General features: G+C 35.2%; 1 protein-coding gene across 3 annotated transcripts in view; it reads right to left on the minus strand.

The window, feature by feature from the left end:
- The window catches only part of LOC128987323 (POU domain, class 2, transcription factor 1-like), an 81,890-nt gene continuing 66,104 nt past the window's right edge, over positions 1-15,786 (minus strand). For 2 of the 3 annotated variants that reach the window (XM_054408106.1, XM_054408104.1), the window contains 9 exons: positions 14,478-14,525; positions 9,251-9,348; positions 7,832-7,984; positions 7,013-7,234; positions 5,736-5,801; positions 5,028-5,211; positions 4,534-4,906; positions 4,358-4,399; positions 1-2,348 (listed from right to left, as the gene is read on the minus strand). In XM_054408106.1, the coding sequence (XP_054264081.1) occupies positions 2,150-2,348; positions 4,358-4,399; positions 4,534-4,906; positions 5,028-5,211; positions 5,736-5,801; positions 7,013-7,234; positions 7,832-7,984; positions 9,251-9,348; positions 14,478-14,525 (1,385 nt within the window). In that variant the 3' untranslated portion in view covers positions 1-2,149. The remainder of the gene's footprint in view (positions 2,349-4,357; positions 4,400-4,533; positions 4,907-5,027; positions 5,212-5,735; positions 5,802-7,012; positions 7,235-7,831; positions 7,985-9,250; positions 9,349-14,477; positions 14,526-15,786) is intronic. The other variant, XM_054408105.1, reaches the window with a different exon arrangement.

Here is a 15,786-nt window from a genome sequence, read left to right on the forward strand (position 1 = left end):
TTCTGACTCATAAAATTATTAGTTTTGAAATATGCTCTCTGGATCTCTTGAGCCTCAAACTTGTACCATATATTAAATACGTCTAAGGATAATGTTGATACAACAAGTTTCTTTCCTCCAGTAGAGTTATTGAGTATACACATGTATTTTGATACCTCACTAAAGTGTAATGTTACCAGTGAAAACAATTTAGACGAATAAAAGTCATTACAAGGGATCTAAGCTAGGTTAAAACTACAAGGTACCTTGTTTCCGGTCAGCAAAAGGAAAATAAAATAAAACAAAAACTGTGGAAAACATAATTTAATATGCAATAAATGTCCAAAATATAAGTATTTCGTCGAAAGTAAAATAAAGCCGCTAACAGAAAGTTGAATCGACCGACATAAATAATTGAAAAATCTGAGCATTCACATAGAAAAAGTGGAAAAATAAATTAATCGACAAAGAAACGAAGCAAAAATCAGTCGTATAAATAAAATAAACATAAACTAAATATACAAAACTACGCGTTTGTCGTTAGACAAATAGGAACTTTTATTTATAAAGTTGGTCCTCTCAGTTGAAACAAGCATCGAAATAATACTTTGGAGAAACAAAACTAGAAACGTAACAGAATATTACAAAAACTGATTGCAAAATTTACACGTCAAAACAGTTAACACTAATCTAAAAAGTGTTTATACTTCTATTATAATGTGTAAAAAATCTCTTGTGATTTAGGAACTTCTTTTCCGTTCTTCCTCACGACATTGGAAGACTGCAAGATGAAATTAAACAACCGATGTTATTCTATACATTTTGGATAACACAGAAGGGAGATTAACTATCTGAGATCATCAACGTTCTACGTGAATTGTTGAATCTTTGGAACACCAGTTGTGCCTGCGACTTTCCTAACGCAAGATAAATTATAAACATCCACACATCCAACAATCTGTTTTAGCAGCCAACATTGAAACATTCACAAATCACAATAATGACATCGCTAACGGACATTTCAACATTATTAAACAAGATTAACAAACTAATAATCGTAATGAATTAAAATGGCTGAAGATTGAAAAAAAAACGGGTTTTACATTGCAACAAAAAAACTGAAAACAATACACTCTATGGAATGTGAGTGGTAAAACAAAATGTTGGACGTATTTTAAAACTATCTACATACTTTCTACATTGCTCGACACCGACAAGAGAGTCGAACGCATAGACAAAGCTACACTGCGATGGATCCACATATATATATTTACAAACGGAAGTTCTGTACATTCACTGCCATACTTGCCCATGTAGTATGGTAAATTATAAATTGTATTTTTACTATTTCATAACTATGTATACAGTTAAGTTTCGCCAAATTGCACTCGCACATCCACTATTTAACATATTTGGAATGTTTATACATCAATTTCAATATAAAAGAACAACACCAGTCAGAACATCACAACATATTGACTTCATTTTTCAGCCTTTGTAAGATTTTTCAATATTTCATAATATACACGTTGTGTAAAAGAGTCTCAACAGAGTTCAATAAAAGTATAAAAAATAATACTATTTTCAAAACATTTCCATCGTACAGTAATGAACCAGTGAATCAATAGAAGAAACAAAAAGTTATTTTAGGTTTACAAGAGTTTGCAAAAGTGTCTTGTGTAAATTAAAGTTGATCAACAATTTTGTAATACCCTAATTACCTCATCCCTGTTCAGCAATCACACTAAGCAACATGAAGTTAATTTAAGGGGATTGGTCAATTAATTGTACCTGGGTGTATTAAACTCATCAATTATCATCTATGCAATCATTCTCCTGATTTAGGCTTTGATGATAAATAATAAGATTCAAAGATGTCATCTCGAGTTCCTACAGACAGTTCCAATACATTGTATTGATGGAATTGATATAGATTTGTATGATAAAAAAATTACCCAAGGGTTTTGAGTTTTCACCTGTCTAACCTTTGAGTCAACGTTAACATTATTCCTCAAATACTTGAGAAGATTGTAAAGGAAAAATCTTTGAAGCTTTCCAAAATGAAGTCAAGTAAGATACCTTTGTGACATTACGAGTGGTGTTGAGTTTGAAGTGTTTAGAAGTCCACTCTACACGGTCAGTCTTGGAGCACCGGCGAGTGGTACCATGGTCATTCAGGGCGAGGAGTGTACGAGTGGTGGGAATGAGAATGGGGGTGTGGGGAGGGAGAGACTAGAGACAACGGGGAGGGAGACTGCTGCGGCATTGGTAAATGTGTCGACGTCGGATGTAGCGGAGCCCCGAACATGTTTGACGTTGGCGATCCCATCGCTGCGGTCGGGGGGTTTATCCTCTTCTCCTTCTGCCGCCTGAACAAAGAAAACCCAAAGTTATTTAACAGTAACTATGCAGCAGAATGGTAGCCATAATCACAATTCATGTTACAAGTACATTACTGTTACAATCTGTATTATTTAAATTATTATAATCTTGTGCCTTTTAGTTGTGTTCTCCAAAAATGCTTTTCTCACAAGAGACACCTATCCAGTTTTAAGATGAACTAGTTTGAATTACCATTCTCCGTCAAGTAATCTTGCGTTAGTAACACACTACTATAGTTTTTGACTACTAGAATAAATCTGTGTGGCACAAACATCTAGTTATCCATCCAAGTCGGGCAGATCCGAGATCCGTCAACACTTAATATGTCATACTTGAAGATTGACTCTATTACTGTAGTCCAAAGCTGTAGTGTATCACAAACACAAGATGATGAAGGTGGTTGAAACTATTTTAGCTTAAGTTCAGTTTTGTTTTCTATAAGTGGACCTTCAGATTTAGGGAGCTCTTGAACCACAAGATCATTTTCACAAAGCTGAACCATTGGTCATTGGAGGAATTTGAACCCTGAACCCTTACTAAGGCAGAACACTGGTCCAGCACCTGTTGGATATGAAACTTCAAGATAATTTAGCTGACTTGATTGTTTTGAGCACAACTCATGCAAAATATGAGAGGTATTTTTTTTAGAATGCAATGGTTGAAATGAGTTGAAATAAATAGGTACATAGAAAAGAATCAAGGAAGGTTTTAATATTTTTAGGTAATTTGGACATGAAGTTACAAGGAAGAGTTACAAGCCATATGACAGAAGATGATTATTCTCCGTTCTTCTTTGTGGGGATAACGTTATTAATGGGGAGTGACAATACTTCCATCTTCATATATAGACAGAATGACTGGATGTTAGTCACCCAAAAAGTATTAAAAGTGCTCTTTTATCTTTTAATTTATTTGCAGGAACTCTTTTTTATATGTTGTAAAAGTGTAGTTCTTATATTTACTTTAGTATTTACTACTCTTATATTTACTACTTAGTTCTTATAGATTACAATGTTTTGTTTTTAGACTGAGACAGTGTTAGGTTCCTGGCTTCATACAACAGTATGTAACTTTAAGAACTATCAAATCTTTGTCAGCCAACTAAGTAAAGTTTGACCCCAGACGTGTTGAACAGACTTTCACTGCATAAATCTTGCAGCCAACAACAACATTTGCTAAAAATGTTTTGGTAAAACACATGAATAGTATGTCACATGAGTAGTAGCTTCTGAATAGTATGTCAAAAGATAATATTTTATTTTTCCTTATTTCAAATCTGTAGTTTTTCATAGATTTGTAGCTACCAGTAGAGGATACTGGATTTGAAATGTTGCCTGAACTCAAATTGATTGTTACAATCTAAAGATTTATTTATACTATCTATTCACAATATTTTAATAAAAAGACCTAAAAGTCATGCAAAATGATTGTAAAAGCCTAGGAAAATAATGATTGATAGCAAAACTGATAAATGAAAAACTGTAAGCCTGACAAGACTAGCCAATGAAAAAGGTAATCTTGATATTAACTTTCAATATGAACTATTTTTTTTTTGCCATGAATTCCAATTAGACTTAAGGATATTGTGTTTTTCTAAATAAAAATTGCTTCATTAAATTAACACAATGCAAACACTTAAAGAGATCAAATTAGTGTTCAATATTACTGTTTCATTGACAACATCTGCTATGGAAATATAGAGGGAGGAGTCAAACCCTCTAAACATCATTATTTTAGTTTTTCTTTGTGATTAACATATACAACACATCTCAACAAATTATTTGATTTGCTAAACATTAATTTGGCAGGTGTTAGATGCTGATGACCAGGCATTCCACTAGTAACCCAGAAATAGTAATCTAGAAACATAATCCACACTGAACTAAAAAAATATACAAAAACTAAAAATAGACAGCGCTTAAAACTGTATGAAATAATAAGAAAAACAGAGGAAACGGATCGGAAAGAAATTGAAGTAGGTAAAAATGAGACTTACGGGAATTTGTGGAGTCTCGGTGCGGGCCCCACAGCCCATGCCCTGAAAGTCGAACAAGAAGTATAAGACGAACTGGAGGCTTGAGGAATAGACTGGAGGCATGCTACAGATATAGACAGCTCGCATGGACTGTGGTACCAGATGATAAAGAATAGATACTAGACACATCCACTCACCTATTGCAGAACCAGACTCGTACAACCTCCTTCTCCATCCCCAAGCTGTCCGCAAGCATCGAGATCTCCTCCGAAGTGGGTTTTGGGTTCTGCAAAAACGCCTTTTCCAGCGCTACTCGTACGCTGGTTTCTATTGACGTCCTTTTCTTCCTACGTCTTCCTATCGCCTCTGGTGTCGTGAGGGGATTGTTTAACGAGTTAGGGTTATTCACAGAATTGTCCGCGTCTAACAACCATTTCTGTAGCAACGGCTTCAGTTTACACATATTTTTAAATGAGAGGTTCAGCGCTTCGAACCTCGAGATTGTCGTTTGGGAAAAGTCGTTTCCGTAGAGTTTTCCCATGGCGAGTCCGACGTCTCCTTGCGTAAAACCTGAAAGAGAACGGAACATGGAAACTTGCGATATTTGCGATTCAAATTCTTAGTTTTATTCAGTAAAATTGTTGACTATGGCTAAACACAACATGAACGTAATGGAAAGACAGTTACAGACCTAGTTTGATCCTTCGTTGTTTGAATGTCTTGGCGAATGTCTCGAGCTCCTCGAGGTCTGTTGTTTCCTCAGTATCCAGCAGTCTGGAGGTTGGGCTCTTGATGTGGTGAGAGCCTTGAGCTGCGGCTTGCTGCTTCTGTAGCTGTTGTAGCTGCTGAGCTGCTTGAGCTACAGCTTGCTGAACCTACACACAACCATCAGCCCAACTTTACAAGAGAAAAATCAGCGTGCTTATCTAGAGGTCAAAGACTTCTTGACTTTCAAGATATTTCCATGGACTTTTTAAGACTTTATTTTACTGTAATAAGTTTATGATTGACAACCCAATAAATTTGTAATAAATAATCCAGGATTCCCAAAAGGGCCATTTGATGTTAAATTGTCCTGGTTTTCAGTAAAACAAAACAAAATATCCCTTTGTAAATACAAATATTTTTTTAAGGAATAGAATGATATAAGACTATTTTTTCTTGTTTAGAGACACAAGGAAAAATTTGTGTGGAAGAGACTATTAATTAGACAACATTTATGTAATCTGTAAGAACTTCTTCAAGAAGAATGTGACCAAAGTCTGAAATCGTGCAATGTTTCCTGTGATTGTGAAATATATGAAATACTAGATAAACATGCTATCAATTTAGATTTTTTAATTACATTCATGCAATAAGCCAAGCCAACAAAAGACAGATAGTGATGTAAGGTAAGTACCTGCACAGAGTGAGAGACTCTTGGAGATGGAAGATTTTGCCTGGAGTAGCCATGAGATAGAAGACCCTGTAACCATCACAAGTCTTAGCATGCAGCCAGTAAAAACTACAAAACTACCACAGACTATAGAGGTTATCAATGCAGTAGTAAGAACTACATTCTTGATCTTCCAGTGTCAAATTGGTATTTACAATGTTTCCATTAGGATATTTACTCAATACTAGACGTTTCGCCCATTCTATGACGTCTGGTATCGTAAATAATGTAGATATCAATTTGATGCAACTCTCACCAAAAGATCAAGAATATAGTGATGCCACTGGCCGCTTAAGCTTGCCTACAAATGAAGACAGTCATAAGAAGTTTCATTAGTCCCTAATTCACGTTTATATTCTAATACAGCCCCCATGTAAGTATTGGTTTACTACCTGATCCAAACTCTAAATATATTTTTTAACAGCAACAAGAAATGTTAACGGGTATTGTGAGAGTAAATGTTGTGTGAACTACTGTGTGAGGCAGTAAGTTTGTTGAAATAAAGTTTTCATGACAAGTGGAACCTGAAGTAAAGGCTAGCTTTATTTAATGAAAGAGTATTCAAGTTATACAAATGTGTTATTAATGAACTCAATGATGCACAATGTCAACAATGCACACTCAACAATGCAGGTGTCAACCAAAATTAGTCCGACTACAAAATGCCCTCCATACAAAATAAAATTACAGGTGGTTTAAAATATGACTATCTATATATCTAATTCCGTAAGCCCAAAATTTTACAATGAAATTGTGAGCGAACGGGAGGCCGTAGAAAGCTGGGAGAGGTCTCATTTTAAAGGGCTGGGCATGAAATTTTGGGGAAAATTATTCATTTTTCATAATTATGCAGCAAGCGGCTGCTACGGAATAAAATAACTCACATTTAAAGTTTATTTTAAATTTGAATATGGCTGTTACGTTCAAGAGTGATAAAAACCAGCTACAACAGTTGGTTTTGTTGAATTTTTGCAATGGTTATGGAACTAGAATGCAGAACTATGCTTAAAAAACAGATGTTATTTTATGTTAAAAAATTAAAGGTAGAATATGAAAAGTGAACGATTTATTCAAACTCTTGCTGCAGTAAGTTAAGAAAATACAAAAACGTAAACATATTGAAAAGTTGACTAAGTTTACAAGCGCTTAAGTAAATGCAGAAACCTCTCTCTATTGCTGTTTTGTAGAACAATTTGAGTAACAATTCCAACCAATTCACAAGGCATCTCAACTCTTCCCACCTGGTTTTGAAGGAAGAACTGCGCCTGAGTTGGAAGCTGTCCCCCTGCGCCTGGCTGGAACATGACAAACTGCTGCAGTTGTTGCTGCAGATTGTGCTGGTGTTGCTGCAGTTGTTGCTGCAGACTCTGCAGATCCGCAGCGCCGAGGTTGGGGATTGGCAGACCTGTCAGTTGATTCTGCAGCAGTAGTTGCTGTCCCTGTGCAGCCCCCAGGCTCATCAACTAAACAAAAATTAGTATCAGGACTTGTTATAGTATCAAAATTAGTTGTAAAAGGGTTGATTAGTGCTTATGAATGCTTACATTTCACTTCACTAAGAGGTATTATTTTGGGAGACAGCGACATTAATGTAAAAATATAAACCTGAATATGATTGCATGTTGACTGTACTAAGGAACATTGCAAACCCGACACTGAAGTATACTTTCCCGGTATTTAAATAGAACATAGGTAAATGAGCCACTCACTGAATGTGCTGCTGCCAACATTTGATTTTCTTTTTTCATTTTTTTGTACAGTACTATGATAGCCAGTGGGATATACTAGTACCGGTAGCTGATAACATTTGGTATTACAGTAGAACCTCGATAACAAGACTCTCACGTGGATTATAAAATAAGACTTTTTATCAAGGTTGGCTTCTTATTGAGGTTTGCAATAACATGTGATCAGGGGTAAAATAAATTCAAGGGGATTTGAAAATTACACTTGTTATCAAGGGCAACTTGTCATAGACATAGAGGGTTTCCTTATTGAGGTTTCAATGTATTGTTGTGGAGTATTTTGTTGTTGAGGTAAGTTGGCAAGCCTGAACTCACCTGGTTGAGAGACAGCTGACCAGTCTGCAGTGCTGCCAACGCGGCCTGGACACTAGCGGCTGAGCCGTTACTGGACGTCACCTGGCTGGAGACTCCAGAACTCGGAGAACTGGAGGCTCCATTGGTCGTCTGTCTCTGCGAAGTCTCTGTAACCTACAGCAGACAAATATTTAGTGCACGTTTCAGTGTTAAATAGAGTACCTAACCAAGAACTTTTTTGGATTGTTATGGTTGTATTTTGTCAATGGATAATTTCATGATAATTTTATTTCCATGTGCCATGTTAAAATTGTAGACGTTTTTAGAAATATGAATCTATATAGTTTATTTGAGCCAACAATAGAAAAATTTATGTATAGTTTTAAAGGTGGACCATATAGGTGAGCTGCCTTCTTCAGTATCCAAAAGTCAATGGATTGTATAAAAGGTATGTACTTAGTTGTGAATTTTTTAAAGTTACAATTTATTACAATTACAAAGTTTAATTTAACACCCTCATGCTAAAGAAACTGTGAGTACTACACAGTTATGTTCTTTACATTAATCTTAATTTGCATTAACTTTCTCATAGATTACCAGTACCGGTACCAATGAAAAGGTAGGTTACAATTTATGGGAGGTTAGAGGTTACTTTACGTAAGTTTATACAAATCATACAAGTTACCTTTTCAGTAACCTAGTTATTCAACTTAAGCAAGAACATGTAGCCTTACTACATTAAAAGAACAATATATTTAATTCAAAGTACTTTTCTTTACAATACCAATATAAGTGGGTAAATACTCATAACTAAGCATTGAAATTAGTAGAAATAATTAATAAAAAAAATTAAAACTGAATCTCATGAAATTATTCAATTCAATTTCCATTAATACAAACGTGGGGAAAGTATATTTGTTAAATAAAAAGACAAAATGTCTCAAGAACTCCGTTTTGCAGTTACAGAGGCATAAGATGCAGGCAAGGCATAAAAATGATTTAGAAGTCGGTCCTGCATTCCCACCCATGTTCTATCTTTTGCACTCTCCACTTGAATAAATCTTGTCCACAGCCCAAACCAAATCTGCTTTTGGATACAGATTTAAGTGTTTTTCTCAAAGAAAATTGCAGAAACAGAATAATAGTGTTTTTAAGTTTTGGCTTGATAACAAGTTAAGAAATCTTACTAAAAACCTCACTTGACAATCAATTAGGAAATTCAACAGATACTGTGAAAAATGGGTACAGTACGAGCAAACAATTTTTATTAATATTAATCCTCTATTAAACAGTCATCATGATGAATAGGTTTCGGTAAGTTTTTTTTTATAAAACAATTTTTTTCAACTGAATTGTGGGTCATTTTGTACATTAATTTTCTTGGATGTTGACATTGCATTTTAAATTTGATCGTATAGTATAAAAAGAAAGTTTAATCACCAGATTCAGAGCGGATTCTTTTTCAGAGTCAACAGAGTCCAAAACTTCACTACTTGAGCTGTCATTGCTAGCTTCTCCTTCTCCATTGGCCAATATATCTGGAACATAATTTATGTAAGTATTAGAAAATAAATTTCAAATGTTGAATCCTGAATGTTGAGACCAATATAGATACAATGTTCTACTCTTGAAATACAACCTGACTTAATTATGATGTAATTGGAATGTATCTTGAAGGATGTAAGAAGGGAATTGAATGGAGAGTTTTTGCAATACTGAACTTCAATAAGGAAAAATGCACAATAAAACTATTTCCAATGAGGAAAAGTGAATCAACAAAGTGTTAAAGTGGGAAATTGTAATTAAAATTCTATAAGATAACAATAAAACAATCATTGACAACAAACATTTTATTTTTTAGTCTCAAACATGTTACTGCAATTCAGTGCCTATCATGAAATATTAGAATGTTTGTAACTGTTTCTTGGGGTTTTTACTTTTATTTTACATTTGAATCGTTGATTTGTTATTTTCAACAAACAAGGATAAAGGTATGAAATGATTAATTTTACAGTAAACAGTTTAATTTTTTGTAGCAAATGGCTAACCATCAAATGTAAGTAATTTTAACACTACGTCCATGGGATTAGACTAACGTTTTCCATTTTAACGTTCAGATTCATCGTTTTCCACCGAACAATAACACTTTTTACCCTTTGAAACCCCCTGTATCGTTTGCCAATTATTTCCGATTTATAAATCACGTCCGTGGAATCAGAGCCAAATGGTTAATTCGTGATAAAAGACGATTATTTATCAGTAACTAGCAGCGACAGCGGCGCGACAGCTTGCGCAAATGGCGGTTCCAACAATCAGAACCAATCAAAAAGAAATGATCACATGTAGTGTTATTGAAGGGGAGAGAAGGGGTTATGCACGGCACGCGGCACAGCCTAACCCTAACAATGTTAATCGCGAGGGTGATCCATCTTGTGGACAGCCTCCCCAGAGTAGCGCTACGATCTAGCGGCCAAACGTGTAACTACTGACAAACAGTTGTTGTTAACTCAAACAACAGGTTGCGCACTGAATCCTTTTTATAAAAAACAAATTTATTTTTTTCTGTACTAAATGGTGTTCCAAGATTTGTTTACTATTTGGTAGACATGTAATGCAACGTGTAATATCAATATATACGCTTGTGAAGTTTTCAAAATGTAGGGTATTGTATTTTACTCTTCAACCAACAGAATAAAATACTACATGGAACAACTGCAATAACTTTAAATACAGTAGCCAAATGAATAAGTACCATGACCATGCCTAAGTTACAGACATTTTAGTACAGAATGTGATCGGGTAGTCTTGCAATGGTAATTATCAAAATGCACATTTTATTGTAATTTGTTGTTCCTAAATTTTTAACTCAGTAGGGAATCTACATGATTATTCTTGGACCTGACACATTACATAATACAAGTTTTGGTTGGATGAGTTGGAAAATTTATTTTGGATTCAAAGTTAAAACTTTCGGTTACATTACAGCCAACTTAAAATCAAGTTTTAAACGCAGTTCAAGACAGTTGGTTCCGGTCGAAGTTCGGCGAATGTATCTAATTCGAGGGAACATTAATGGGGGCGGTGATGGATTGGGGGGGGGGGGGGAATTAGCACCCCCATCCCTCCAAACCCGCATCCCTTCATTAGAAGCCCGTTTTAAATTGTTCCCGTGCGGGCCTAGCCATGTTTTTATAATCTACCATATTGGTTACTAGTCGTGTGAATTCGCCGCCGTTCGACAAACTGATGGGTTTTGGGAAACATCCCCTGATTGTGGTGGGAAAGTATAAACCGACAACGCCCTCTAGAAAAAAACTTTAATTAACTTTAGATTTTGGGAGCGATACATTACAAATAGTAGCACATTTGACTAAGCTCAGTAAAATTGGTCTAAAACTAAATTATGGTGTTAAAATAAACAGCTTTTACTAAATTTTACTACGACACAAAAGTTTGTATTGCTCTAGATGCCATTCAACGTTTAAACTGTTCAAGATTAATTCAAATCGTTATCAAAAAGGTTAGACGATAAGTTGAGGGGATGTACATTTTATTTTTCAAGTGCAGCTCAAATTACGACATCAACAATTTTATTAAGATGTGAATAAAACTGGATAAAACTACGAATATTTAGTAGATACATGCATATTTGCTCAAATAAAAGATAAAGTTTATGATTGAAACCAAAATTATGAAACACAATGTCTTATAAAACATGTTCTTGTTTTAGTTATAAACAAATAAGTAAAAGCGTATTCTAAATTTTAAGAAATAATATGTAGTTGCATAAACATTTCTAAAAAAACTACTCAGTTAAAATGTTTTTAGCTAAAAAGTAATTTTTATGGTATACAAACAAATATGTTACAAACGATTTCGTTATTTAAAGTTTTACTAAAAAAATCACCCAATACACGTCCATGTCTAAAGCATTTCACAAATGACTGAGGTGGGTGTAAACTAACATCAACGCTCACAAAATAATATTTTTAATTCAATCTTTTTTCAAAACATAAAAACAAAACCGCGCTCACAGCGGTGTCCAAAAGAACGTCGAGCTCATCGCAAGGGGTGAGTCGGGGGTCTCAATAGACTGTTTATTTCTTAAAAAGCTTATTTAACCACCCTTGTAGGGTAGGACCCTCAGGTTTATAATCTGCTAGTGTCAATCATATCCAATCATGGCCCGGGCGCGGGAGGGGTTAAAAACTAATAGCGGGTCAGGGGCTGTTTTCACGCATGTAGGAGCAGGCAAATTGAACTTTTTGGGAGGGAGAGGGGTAAGGGGATCTGCATGAACCATCCATCTTGTCTCGACTTGCACATCGTCGATCGGCCACTTTAAAGTTAGAACACATCGCTTCTGTCTGAATGTTAGCCTTAGAGAATACGTCCGATTTGTTCCTGTCGTGTTTCGTTGGAAATACTTATTGCGAGCGATGTAAAAACTTTGTGTTTTCTGACAACTAAATTATATGCATTCTTGTTGGACACAACTTCAACGTTCAGAAAAATATTTTTAATTTTTATCTGTCTTGTCTGAATGCTATTCTTCGAGGATAAGTCTGATTTATTCTTGACGTTTAAGTGAAAACATCAAACTAACTGTACTAGTAAGCTAACAGGTTAAGAGAAAGTTTTTTTGAAAAGCATTTTGTTATATCTTAATTTTAATATCCTATCCTAAGGAGAGCTCGAATAAAACATAATGTAAGTGGTAATTAAAAGATTAGTGGTAGAATTATATGAACATTATGAAAGTTGTAAGTTAATGAAAACTAGTCTTGGTTCAATAAAGTTTTACATTAAAATACTATTTTAGTTTTCTTTACTAATACTTTTTATATTCATCAAGACCACGCTGACACACAATTTGCTTTGTAAACCCTTTATACACCATAAAACATAATGCTTTTTGTGATGATTATACCCCATAAACATCATGTTAACCACTTCAAAACCAAATCCGTATACAATATTTCCGGCTTATACTGTATTACATCAGTTATATTAAAACTACAAATATCCACGTATTCATTTGAATAGAAGTTCAGCATTCATTGTTTCAGAGTAACATGAAATGTACTTATTTAAACGAGCTGAATAAAGAACGGCTTAAAATTCAACATAGTCATATTTAAAGTGTGTCGATTTCCTTTCCAAGATGTATAAAGGGGCCGCGTATGATCAGAGAGTCAACCAAGGAATACAAATGTGTGACTGCATGTGGCGCTAGCGGTCAGAGGCGGTAGACTGAGGAACTAATCATTCAACAATGCATTGGCTCGGAGGTGCACCGATATTGTCTGCAAAATGTATTATTATGTATGGAGGGTTACAAAATAAAAAAATATGTACAAAGGATTTTAAAGCTATTTAAATTACGAAAAATTATAATGAGTTTTAATATATTTGTATATTCTAGCATCGAATTATGGAAACACAGGCACTTCGGTCCTGAGAAAGGTGTTTTTTATGGTTGAAAACTGGGCCTATAAATAGCTATCCTTGATCGTAAGACTTCTAGTAATGGGTCTTAATAAAATAACTATATAGGTAATCTCGCCCCCATTATAAACGCACCCTGTATATATTCAGCCGAAAACTAATGTATCCCAGTTTAGTATTGTAAACATAGATCATTCTTTATACCCCACAGTCAAAATAAAAATCTGATTTTTCAATTACATAAAATCAACAAAAGCTAAAACCTCTGTCATGCCAAGATCCTAATAAATAAATTTATAAAATGTGTTTGGTTGGCAAAAAAATTAAATGGACAATAGTCATACATACTAGCAAATAAATTACGCCAATGAATTTGTTTGTAGATAACATTGTGTTGTGTGACTTTCGCTTGACCAAACGTTCCGCCTGCGAGTTGCAGCCCAAGGTCCTCATGTACGATTGCAAGATCAAGATGGCAGCTGCACTCCACAGATCGACCCTATATACGCACGTCACGTAACGGCAAATGTTATATTCCTTTAATTGTACAGTCGTTTCCAGGAATAGATTAAAATAAATTAAATGCGTGTGTGAGCGGCGCGCATTAGCAAGTCTGATGCATTGATGGATTGAGACCGGCACGCACAAAGGCTGCCGAAATTACGTCCGTCTGTCCGTCTGTTTGGATTGGCATTTCAAAACAGAGCCGCTCCACGCCCGCCGCCGTCCGATCAAAGCGCAGTGGTTTCCGATATTTTCGAAATGTGGGGTAGAAGGGAAATGGGTCGATAGTTGAGGAAGGTGGATAGGTGTCCTTTCCAACGATTGTCATATTGTTTAATGAATGAAAAGTTAATCAAAATTGACAACCATATAACTATTTCGATTTTATATTATTGCAGTTTAAACCATAATTTGGCTGTACAATACAGCGTACTATTAAAGCGCAGTGGTTTCCGATATTTTCGAAATGTGGGGTAGAAGGGAAATGGGTCGATAGTTGACCTCGGTAGATATGTGCCCTACCCAATTCGTAATATAATTTTTACTTTAGCTTGCTGATATTTTCTGAAGAATCAACAGCCATCTCAATAAAAAATTATTTCCCTGTATACCGACCGTCATTTCAATATCATTCCTGAACGCTCTATAGCGGAAGAGTGAGTAAAATTGAGTAAATTGTACTTATACGATTGACTTGTGGTCTACTCGTACTCACCTGTCTGTAGGGGTGGCGGGCTTGGATTCTTGTCTGGACGGTCACCACCTGTAAACAAACAAATCATGAGACACGGTTTTATAACCGTCGACTTCCGGTTCCGGTCCGGGGCACGCGACAGACCAGACTGTACTTCGCGGTTGTCGGGTACAGTCTGCACCGGTCATTGTAGACTCCATATCAAGAGGAGTGTGATAAAGTAATTTATGGTTAATTAATTCGTTAATTTATCGCGCGGAACAAATTTTAAAGCCCTGAGATGTTGAGATATAGGTGTGATGCGTGGCGTTTGTACAGTATGAGCTATATATTTAGCTTTTATCACTTATAAGATACTTATACAATCAGGTTCAACGGTCGGCTACATTTTAGCAGCTACATGTTCTGCAATTACAAATATTCAAAAAGAGCACAAATTAAAAAAAAATATATATAAATGGCAACAAAAAGTTAAGCACACCTTAAACATAAAAAAAAAAAAAATATTGATTATGAACTACGAAAGATTACCTTGTTAACAGTTTAACCATCGCGTTAAACTATAAAAAATTCAATCCAAAAGCAAGCCGTGGTTTTGATAAGAAGTTTGAAAAACACCACTATCAAACAAATAAAACTATAACAAATCCCAACACCAATAACCCTTTAAGATTGTGATTTTGATTGGATGTTTAACTCCACCCCATTAAGCAGTTTAACTATCACATAACAAATCCCAAAGAATCGCCCAAATATACTTGTATGTTTCTAAATAGACCCTTAATACGCACAGCTCTTGCCATGCAATTTGACAACATCTAAGACTTGTCACTTTATACGTTCTTTCGTAAAGGAACGGAGGAAAATCTGGCCTTGTTACTATCAATAGTTTGTTACCGATTATATTAATTGATATGCCGATGACAAATAGCACAAGAGCACAGACTATAGACCAATGAGTCTATAACCGAACAAGTCAATAACAAGACTACAAGATCGTGCCACTCATCCTACACTCATCTCTATTCATACTTGGCTTAAAATACCTACTTTGTATGGTCGCCATTTCAATAAAAAGTATTAAAGTATTAACACTGAGGATCAAACCAGCAGCCTTAGATTAGCTTTAGATTTGAAGGTGAGCACTATAATTACTCAGCTACCAAGACAATTAAGATATCAGCTAAACAACAACCTCACATTAGCTAGTAAACAAATCATATAACAAATCTCAATCCCTCTAACCCTTTTGGCACCTCAAAAGGGCGCGAGCTGCCCTAATTGCTACTCGGGGGACCCCAGCAATACCTTGCATTATTTTGAGCTAAGC

The sequence above is a fragment of the Macrosteles quadrilineatus genome, unplaced genomic scaffold, assembly GCF_028750875.1.
Source record: "Macrosteles quadrilineatus isolate MER2022 unplaced genomic scaffold, UCM_ALF_1.0 Scaffold_2__2_contigs__length_208266976, whole genome shotgun sequence".
Lineage (NCBI taxonomy): Eukaryota > Metazoa > Arthropoda > Insecta > Hemiptera > Cicadellidae > Macrosteles > Macrosteles quadrilineatus.